This window comes from Indicator indicator, chromosome 13 (assembly GCF_027791375.1).
Source record: "Indicator indicator isolate 239-I01 chromosome 13, UM_Iind_1.1, whole genome shotgun sequence".
NCBI classification, from domain to species: domain Eukaryota; kingdom Metazoa; phylum Chordata; class Aves; order Piciformes; family Indicatoridae; genus Indicator; species Indicator indicator.
The window spans coordinates 19,843,732-19,853,660 of record NC_072022.1 but is presented as its reverse complement, the minus strand read 5'-3'; the positions used below and the strand labels follow the sequence as shown (position 1 = coordinate 19,853,660).

Genomic DNA, 9,929 nt, shown 5'->3' with positions numbered 1-9,929 from the left:
GCCAGCGGGGCTCGGACAATGCCGCTTCAGTGGCACATCAAAGGCTCGGCGCTGCCCTCGGCTGGCACGGCGACAGGCCCGCCGCAGATGAAAGCTCCGGCCCCGCTGGGCTCCCACCTCGGCTGTGGGGACACCGGGGGGGGCGCGCTGCGCCCCCGCCCCACGAGTGACGGCAGGGTTAGAGGGGGACACACGAACACAGAACTATCCGCCACGGTGCGTCCGCACAAATCTCCCCACTCGTGTCTGAGGGTCAACCGTTCGATGCACCGCGAGTGCCCAAGGCCAGTGTGAGGTTTGGCCCCGGCCCCCCTGTGTCCCCCACGTCCCGGCCCCGGTGCCGGTGCCAATCCCATTAACCTAATTGGCGAGGCGCTCGCGGCAGTGGGACCCCGGGGCCCGGGCAGATCCCAGCCCCGGCGGCGGGGAGAGGCGGGGCAGGCAGCCGCAGGGGCACCGATTGTCCGGTAATTGGCGCGGGCAGCACAGCCCGGCCAGCACCGGCGGGGGAGCGGGCACTGGAGGGGGTCGGAGAGGGCAGTACAGGAGTCCTTGGGGGGTTTCGGGGGAAGCTTAGAGGTACCAGGGTCAGCATCGGGGTGCTGGCTGCTGGGGATAGGGGCACGAGGGCTGGTTTTGGGGCTCCGGAAGGAATGACGTGAGTCTCGGAATGGGATGGAGGACTCAGTGCCCAGTGCCAGGAGTGGGGAAACACAGGGAGACCGGGGGGGATTCGTGGGACGGGGGGTCACTATAGGCGTATTGGGGTGGGACATCTCTGGGGCTGAGGGGAGCGAACATTACATGGGTATATTCGGGGCCGGGGGCGGGGCAGCAGGCGGGCCCGGGTGCGGGACCTCCCGAGGCCTGGGTGTGGTCAGACCGGGGGCGGGGCTCAGCGGGTCGAGCCGGGTCGGTAGGCGGGGCGGCGGGGCCTGGGGCTGGGGCCGAGTGGGTATCGGGGCCGGCGGGGCCCGGGGCCGGGGCCGTGTGGGGCCATGGCGAGCTCAGAGCGGAGTGCGCTGCTTACGTATCGCCTGTGCGGCGGCTCGGGCGAGGAGGAGCGGGGCCGAGCTGCCGCCGCAGCCACCCCCCGCAAGCTGCCCACTTTCCTGGGCGTCGTGGTGCCCACGCTGCTCTCCATGTTCAGTGTCGTCCTCTTCCTGCGCCTCGGTGAGTGCCGCCTATCTCCCCTCCCGGCCTCGGGCCCCTGAGGCTCACCAGCTCTGCCTAGTAGCCCCCGTTAGGGCCCTTTGTCCTCCCGGGGCCCCGTGTCCTCCCGAGGCCCCCAGCGTCCGGAGCACCAGGGCTCACCTAGAGCCCTCCAATCTTGAACCCCAGTGTCCTCCCTTTACCCTCTCCGTACTTCCCCTCAGCCTCCCAGTCTGACATTGCAGTGCTCCCCTTAAGCTCCTTCAGTCTGGGTCCCCAGTGTCCTCCCAGTGCTCTCCTAAGCCTCCCTCTCTGGAGTCCCCAGTGCTTCACTGAAGTGTTGACCACAGTGCCCGCAGTCTTGGGGCCCCATTGGCCTCTCCTGAGACCCTCAGCCTGGAGTTCCAGTGTCTTCTCAATCTCCCCCAGGCTGTGGTCCCAGTATTGTGTGTCCCCTCCTGACCCTTCCAGTCTCCCCAGGACTCCTGCTGTACTCGAAGGACAGTAACTTAGTCTGAAGCCCTAGTGTCCCTGAGGCAGGATCCCTGTGCCTTCCCAGTTGCCTTCCCTAAATGGGAATCCACTGCCCTTGTTTCCCCCCCTGCCCCCAGTGCAAGGACCCAGCTGCTCCCCAGGCATCCCTCAGTGCCAGATTCCCACATCCCAGTACAGCAACCCAGTCCTCTCCCAGATCTTACATGGTTTCCTGAGAGCAGGACCCTGTTGTTCCCCATTAGGCGCCCAGTTGTCCCCCCTCCCTGTGCGATTTGGGTTATGAGTCTGCTACTAGGCAACCTGGGAGAACTAGGGAAGCAGGCTGAGCATGGATTGGGGGACGTAGCAGCCCTCTGGGGGGTCCTGGGTGAGAAATGTCCCAGCCCGACCCGGGGCAGGCAGTACCCACACTGGTCCAGGAACAGGGAAGGCTTTTCCTCTTTCACTTTCCGCCCACGAAAAACCCAGGGCGGGAGTTGGCTGCGTGCCCAGAGGGCCCATGGTGGGCTATGAACCCCTTCCCTGCCCGGGGGGAAGAGCATGCCCACAGCTCTTCCCTTGCTTCTCTCACCCCCTTCTCGCTTCCCTGCTTGGCTTCCTCGTACGGGCTCTGACCCCTAACCGCTACCCCACGGAGGGTACTGGCCCCCACCCACCGATTCTGTGTTAGGGCGGAGGGGCCGCTGGGCTGGAAGGGAAGTGCGGCGCCGAGGGGGGAGGGAGCTGCTGGGAAGAGGAACCCGTCCCACTGTGGCGGGGGCCATGGCTCCCGCTGCAGCCTCCGCTTTTCGTTCGCTTCCAGCCCCTGCTGGATTGCCAGGGCGAGCAGCCCCTCCTGTTTCTCCCCACACTGCTTTCAGGGCACCCCTTTACTTTCCTCACCCCCACCCCCACTCCACTTTGGTATTTGGGCACCCACCCGCCTTCCAGGGATTGCAGGAGGTGCCCCCGGACCCAGCCTGTCCTCATGATGACCAATGCCCCGGCCGTGCCCCAGCACCCGCCTCGCTGCTTGCGGGCACGGCTGTGGCCTGCGGTCGCCATGGGCATCTCCTTGCGGCTGCGGGCAGCCCTGTCCTGCCCACAGCGCCGGGCTTGCCTCAACACCCCCAGCATCCCCGCGGGGAGCTCTGGGTGCCCTATCCCCAAAGACACACACACAACAGGGAGTGGTGCCCCAGCTGGCAGGGATATCCTGGGCCTGCTTTTGCTTCCTGCTTTGCAGCCAGCAAAACCCTGTGGTGAGCCTGTCGGTTCCTGTTGCCCAAGGTGGGCTACAAGGCAACCCCTGCCTGCTGAGGGTGGTCCTGGTGCCCCCCTCCCCAGTGTCCTGGAGCTGGGTGGGCAGCAGAGTCCCTGCCCTGTTTGATTGCTTTGTGGGTGTGCCTTCTAAACTGCATGCGCTCAGGGTGTGCCCAAGCCTGATCCTAGCATAGTAGGAGGATGGAGATGCCCTGAGGCAGGGGACACAGCAGTACTGGGTGCTCCTGCAGGTGGGAGGGAGCAGCACCCCAGGGTGGCAGCATCCCCACCTTGGCAGGGAAGGAGGTGGTAGCGTTTCTGAGAGGAGCTGTGGGCATGGGGATGGAAGCAGCCCCTGTGACTCAGTGAGGTGAGCTCTGGGCAGTGGCCATGCGCAAGGACCCTGTCATGGGAGTGGTCCATGCCAGCCCAGCTAAAGGGCACATTTACCTTTTGCCTGTCCTTGCCAGGGTTTGTGGTGGGCCATGCTGGGTTGTACCAAGCCCTGGTCATGTTTGTGGTGGCATACTTCATCATCGGCATGACAGTGCTGTCTGTGTGTGCCATTGCCACCAATGGGGCACTGGATGCTGGAGGAGCCTACTGTATCCTTTGCTGTGGTGCTGCTGGTGCAGGGCAAGTGGGCCAAAACTGGGTGACCACCCAGTGGCCTTGGGGTGCCACACTGGGGCTGGGTCTGCCTTGGCCTGAGAGGAAGGCACGGGGCCACTCAAGGGTGGTTTGGGCTGCTGACATCTTTCCTTGACTCAAGCAAGACATGATCAGCCGTGCCCTGGGCCCAGAGTTTGGGGGCAGCATTGGGATCATGTTTTTTCTAGCCAACGTGTGTGGCAGTGCCCTCTATGTGCTGGGGCTGGTGGAAGCAGTAGTGGACAGCTTTGGGATCCCACCTGGTGAGTACCCTCATGTGAAGTGGCAGGGGACAGTGGTTCTCCCTTACCCAAGCAGCCCTAGCACCCTGCCAGGTATGCCAAGCACTGTGCCTGATGAAGCCAGCACAGCTTGTCCAACCCTCTGGCTAGTGAGTTGGTGCTTGTCATGCCTGGCACAATGCCAGTGGCTCTCTGCTTCTGGTGATGCCCACTCTGAGCCCCACTGATCCTGTCTTGTCTCTGCCCAGGTCAAAAAGCAGGCACAGGCATCCATGTCCTGCCCCAGAGCTACTGGTATGAGCTACTCTACGGTACTGTTCTGCTGGCCCTCTGCCTACTTGTGTGCCTCGTGGGTGCCTCCATCTATGCCAAGGCCACCTTCCTCATCTTTCTTATTGTCGCGGGTGTTCTGGGCACCATCCTCGTCAGCTTCTTTGCAACACGGCCCATCGAGGTGGCCATCCTCCTGCCCAACTCCAATGGCTCTGAGACAAGGAATGGCAGCTTCACCGGCTTCTCCCTTGCCACCCTGCGAGCCAACCTGGCGGGTGAGGAGGTGCTCTCTCCACCCTGCCTGCCATACCCATCATGACACTGGCAGGGGCTCACTAGAGGGTGAGGGGAGATTGTGGGCTAGTTTCTCCTGTGGTTTGTGTATGGGGACATGGGGGAAAGGATATATGGTGGGGATATGGCAGCCCATCACAGCCTGTGTCCGTGTGTCCTGCAGGTGGGTATGATGTGGACTACACCACGGGGCAGATGATGAGCTTCAGCTCTGTTTTCGCAGTGATGTTCAATGGCTGCACGGGCATCATGGCAGGCTCCAACATGTCAGGTATGGGCAGGGAGTGCTGGACTGGGTGGCACAAGGAGTGGGAGCTGAGGCTGTGGGAGAACAGTGGTGCTTTGCCTGTGGGCACTAATTCTGCCCACTCCTGCTCACAGGGGACCTGAAGCGCCCAAGCTATTCCATACCGCGGGGCACCATCTCTGCTGTACTCTTCACCTACCTTGTCTACAACCTGTTGGCTTTCCTCATGTGTGCCACCTGTGACAGGTACGGCACCCAGTGCCATTGCCAGGGCCATCACTGCCAGGGTGTGCTCAATGACCCAAGCCAAGGTAGGTGCCAACGTGTGTGTCTCCCTCTCCAGGACCCTCCTGCAGAAAGACTATGGTTTCTTGCGTGACATCAGTATCTTCCCACCCCTGGTCACCGTGGGCATCTATGCTGCCACCCTCTCTGCAGCCATGAGCAACCTCATTGGGGCATCTCGCATCCTCTATGCCCTAGCCCGGGATGATCTCTTTGGTGAGTCCCTGGAGTGCACTGGCACCCACTAGAGCCCACTGGGCAGGTTATTCTTACCAAGGACTAGCCTTGGCACCAAGGAACCCCCTTATTGGTGTGTGGGTGATGCTTTGTACATTGGTGTGTGCCCATCTGGATCACCTATGTGCCCTGGTTTGCCTCCACCCCTGCATCCAAAGTGGGGACAGAACTCCTGGCTGGTGGCCAAGCTTGTGGGTGCCCACTGGAGTGTCCCAGGCCAACCTCTCCTTTCTGCCTGCAGGCCGGGCGCTGGCACTGGCCAAGAAGACATCTGCCAGTGGGAATCCGGTGATGGCAGTGATCCTCTCCTGGTTGGTGGTGCAGGTGAGTTTGCTGGTGATGCTCCTTTTCTAGCCTCACTGGGTGAAAGTAGTTTGGCACCTATGCTGGGTGTCATGGAACTTGGCATGTCCCCCTGCCCATGGGTATCTCCCTCAGGTCTCCTGCCCAGATGTCCTTCTGCAACTGTGTACTTCCCTCCCTGAGCCCACGAAAGAGGGATAAATCTTAGCAAGGGACAGGCATTTCTGCCTATGGTGTGCCCCTGGCTGGGCAGGGATGGTTTGTGCATGTGCTGGGGGAGCCATCCCAGGGGGGTGCATTTACCCTGTGCCCCCTGGTTCTCTCTGCAGTTAGTGCTCTTCGCTGGGAAGCTCAACACCATCGCAGGGGTCGTGACCACCTTCTTCCTGCTTGTTTATGCCACTGTCAACCTGGCTTGCCTGGCACTGGAGTGGGCATCGGCCCCAAACTTCAGGTACCCACTAGCATAGTGGAGGGAGGCTGCTCTAAGATGCTGGGCAGGCCCTTGTCTGTCTGTCCATCTGTCTGCAGTTCTGCTGCCATTCGTGTGCCCGCTGCCCCTTTGTGGGGCAGAGGTGCTGAGCACCCCTCTCCTGGGCATTAATGGGGGCAAAAACACCTCCATCCCTGGAAAGGGAGAAGGGGACAGGTCTCAGTGTGGCACTGACTTGGCGTGGTCCCCATGACATGGCACCACTTTGCTGAGCGGGTAGAGATAAACTTGGGGTACCACCCACCCCATCCCCTTAAGCTTTACAGAGGTAATTTATAGCCTGTGCCCACCCGGCATCCCCTGGGCAGCTTGCCAGGCAGTGATGGAGCCCACTTTCCATTAGTGCTAATTAAACTAACGGAGAAAGGGGAGGGAGAGTGATCCTAGGTGGGGGAAGCAGAAAAGATCTTCCAGGAATGAGGACTGTGTGTGGCAGGCAGCCCTAGTCTGGGGCATGGGGTACCCTGTCATGGGACTGCCCAAATTTAAAGGGGAAGGGGCATGGCAGGTCATCTGCAGGGAGTCTGATCCCCTTCCTGGGCAATGCCCACTGCCCTTGGTGTAGGGTGCTGTGACTCCAAAGCAGGGAGAGTTCCCAAGGTGGGACATAGGCAATGCCTGTTCAGGGCTGGATGGCAGTGTCATGAGGGTGCCCTGGAACACCCCAGTTCCTGAGGGAAAGCTGTGCCAGTCTGGGATTTGCCCCTCCTCGCTCACTGCTTCCTTGACTGGGCATGGATGGGGCAGGATCGGTGCCTGGGGGGAGGCTGTTAGGGTGGGTGGTGATGATTCCCTCACCCACCCCACATCTGGAGGTGCCCATCCCCTTCTCACACTGAGGTCTTCATCAAGCCCAGCGGAAAAGGATTTTAATTACCTTTCAGCAAAAACAACAATTAGAGAAAATAACAGCTTCCCGCCTCCGCCTCCCTGTGCCAGGCTGAGTGGGCACAGCAGCTGCCAGCGCTGCCACACACTGCCCAACACTACCTGGCCCTTTGGGTGTGCCAGGGCAGTGCCAGCCCTGTAAACATCATTGCCCCTCTTTGAGGGGCTACCAGCAGGGGGCTGCCCAGTGCCCAGGGAGGTACCAGCTTCCCTCTGTTCCCTGTCTTGCAGGCATCTGGGGTTCCCAACATGCTCTTGACTGGCACAGTGGGGTCCACTGGGGGGTTGCTGGTGTGACATCTTGGCACAGCTCCCTTTTTCGTGCCTGCCCTGCAGCTGGTGTGGGAACCAGGCAGTAGCAGGTATCCCCTTCTCCCCAGGCCCACCTTCCGGTATTTCACCTGGCACACCTGTCTACTGGGCATCGCGGGCTGCTGTGTCATGATGTTCCTCATCAGCCCTGTGTCAGCCTCAGCAAGCCTGGGCTTCCTCCTCATCCTCCTCCTTGCCCTCCACTACCTCTCACCAAGCAGCACTTGGGGCTACATCAGCCAGGCCCTCATCTTCCACCAGGTGAGTGCTGTCCTCTGTAGCTGTCCTCTTGTAGGGTGGAGGGCTGGCATCGCTGAGGTGGTGTCCCTGTGGCAGTTCTGCCCAAGGCAATGTGTCCTTTTAGGTGGCATCCCTGTGGGTGGTTTGTTGAAGGAAGGGAAGTTCCTCACCTGCTGCCCTCACTCCCTCCAGGTGCGGAAGTACCTGCTGATGCTGGATGTACGGAAGGACCACGTCAAGTTCTGGCGCCCACAGATGCTGCTGATGGTGCAGAACCCACGGGGCAGTGCCCGCCTCATTGACTTTGTCAATGACCTCAAGAAGAGCGGCCTCTATGTCCTGGGCCACGTTGAGCTGCAGGACTTGGGTGAGGATCTGCACTGTTTCCGGTGCTGGGCTCCAGAAGTCATTAGGGTGGCACTACTGCCCAGCTCCTGACTGGGTAGGATGGGCACAGCAAGGGAATGTCACCGTTTGAGGCACACTTAGGCTTGACTTGCTGAGGGGACTTAGGTGGCTTGTGTCTGTCCCATGCCTTTGCTGCACACATGTACCTCAAGCTTGCACATACATGTGCTTGAGTGTTTGTCCCTACATGTGCACCTGGGGCTCCTGCACATGTTAGTGGTGGTGTGTGCAGCTGGCAGATGCCACCCAGGCTCTTCTGGGCCCCTGTGCAGCACTGTCCCATGGCACAGGCCAGTGCTTGCACACGCCCAGCACACCCATGGGCACAAGAGAGCCTTGCACACGTGTGTGCCTGTGTCCATCCTCACCTCATGCCTGTGTGTCTGCCTGCTTCAGGCTGTTGCCCCTGGATGTGTGCTGGTGTGCAGATGCCTGCTCCCTGTCCTGCTTTGTGGCCATCCCTGTCCCCACCACAGCGGATGCATGGGCTCTGCTCCCCGCCCACCCCCCACCCCCGCTGTTGCCGTGGTGACTAATGGCCTGAAATTGGGGAGGGGGATGGGACTGCCTGGGTATTTTTTGTATATTTATGTGTAATTTTACATCTTAGGCTGGAAACACCTGCTTCCACCTTCCCCATCTCATGGGTGCTGGGGGTGGGCACAGAAGGTGGCACTGGTCTGGGGGCAGGGCAGTGGTGTGGTGTGCTCTGGCGACACCAGGGTGAGCCCCTGGTATGGGGTACCTGACCCCCTGATGCTTTGTCCACTCCCCACCCCAGACATGCTGCCCTCGGACCCACTGCAGCCCCAGCAGGACTCATGGCTGAGCTTAGTGGACAAACTGAACGTCAAGGCTTTTGTCAGCCTCACCCTTGCACCCTCGGTGCGGCACGGTGTCCGGCAGCTCCTCTTCACCTCTGGCCTTGGTGAGTGGCTCCTAGGCTGGGTACAGGTGAGGGTCCACCCTGCTGACCCTGCAGAGTGAGAAGTGTGCCAAGGGGTTTGCGGCTGATAGATGGGTGATGCCAAAGCCAAGTTGGAACTTGGTGGCATTTGCGGTATCAGTGTTGCAGGGCTTGAAGATAACTAGATAGGCAACACCAAAGGGGTGGAAGCACCTAATAGAAGCAGTGCCAGAGCCAGGTTGGAGCTTGGAAAGGTGTTGGGCGGGCTATGCCAAAGCCAAGTTTGTTCTTGGGCATCTGGGGGTCTGGAATCACCAGGGTGAGCAATGGTAAAGCCAAGGTAAGGCTTGTGACACCTGCAGTGCCAGGAGGACTGGTAGGGTCCTCCAGCTCGCTCAGGACACTGCCATGGTCTCTCTGGCAGGCGGGATGCGCCCCAACACCCTGGTGTTGGGCTTCTATGATGATGAGGCACCGCAGGACGGTCTAGCTCGGCACCCTGCCTTCACCAGTGCCCGCGAGGAGGTCCCCCTGAGCTTCCCCCCGGTACGGGCACCCACTGCCCCCAAACTGCTGTCGCCGCGGGAGTACGTGGGCATCGTGGCCGACGCTCTGAAGATGCTTCGCAATGTCTTGCTGGCCCGGCAGCTGGAGAGCCTGGACAAGGCCTGGGAGCTGCGGCGGGCCGCCAGCCCCCCGCCCACCATCCACGTCTGGCCCGTCAACCTGCTGCGTCCCGACAGCGCCCGCTACGCCGACACCTGCAGCCTCTTCCTGCTGCAGACAGCCTGTGTCCTCAACATGGCACGGGCCTGGCGCCGCGCCCGCCTGCGCCTCTTCCTCTGCGTGGAGGCAGGCACCATGCCTCATGCCCAGGAGGAGAAGCTGCGCCAGCTCCTCAAGGACTTGCGCATTCAGGCCCAGATCCAGTTGGTGCCGTGGGACACCGTCACTCGCCTGCACTGGCAAACCCACCGGGGCACCCCGGGGGTTCCAGCGCCCACTGGAGAGGAGGAGGAAGGGACGGTGAACTTCCCTGCCAACACCACCCAAGTGTCAGATGAGTATGTCTGTGCCGCCAACAGACTTGTCCTGGAGCAGAGCCCTGCGCCAGCCGTGCGTTTCCTCTACCTGCCGCGGCCGCCAGCTGATACCAGCCTCTATCCTCTCTACCTGCACCAGCTGGAGCTGCTCACCCGCGGGCTGGGCCCCACTGTGCTGGTGCACGGGGTGAGTGCTGTCACCAGCACCCAGCTGTAG

The 9,929-nt window shown here is 61.3% G+C and overlaps 1 protein-coding gene across 1 annotated transcript; it reads left to right on the top strand.

Moving 5' to 3' along the window:
* Positions 1 to 998: 998 nt before the first annotated feature.
* Positions 999 to 9,929, top strand: SLC12A9 (solute carrier family 12 member 9). Its single transcript, XM_054385991.1, has 13 exons — positions 999 to 1,173; positions 3,360 to 3,494; positions 3,666 to 3,803; positions 4,031 to 4,330; positions 4,513 to 4,620; positions 4,731 to 4,842; positions 4,940 to 5,097; positions 5,360 to 5,442; positions 5,751 to 5,875; positions 7,183 to 7,375; positions 7,547 to 7,721; positions 8,544 to 8,690; positions 9,094 to 9,929. Exons 1-13 carry the CDS (start codon positions 999 to 1,001, stop codon positions 9,927 to 9,929), a joined length of 2,685 nt encoding a protein of 894 aa, XP_054241966.1.

What these genes read in the sequence shown, in the direction of transcription:
- SLC12A9 (XM_054385991.1), top strand. Translation starts at nt 999, where the DNA reads ATGGCGAGCTCAGAGCGGAGTGCGCTGCTTACGTATCGCCTGTGCGGC. An exon ending in GGCAGGCTCCAACATGTCAG is followed by an intron (nt 4,621 to 4,730) that starts GTATGGGCAGGG and finishes TCCTGCTCACAG; the next exon opens with GGGACCTGAAGCGCCCAAGC. An exon ending in TCTCCTGGTTGGTGGTGCAG is followed by an intron (nt 5,443 to 5,750) that starts GTGAGTTTGCTG and finishes TTCTCTCTGCAG; the next exon opens with TTAGTGCTCTTCGCTGGGAA.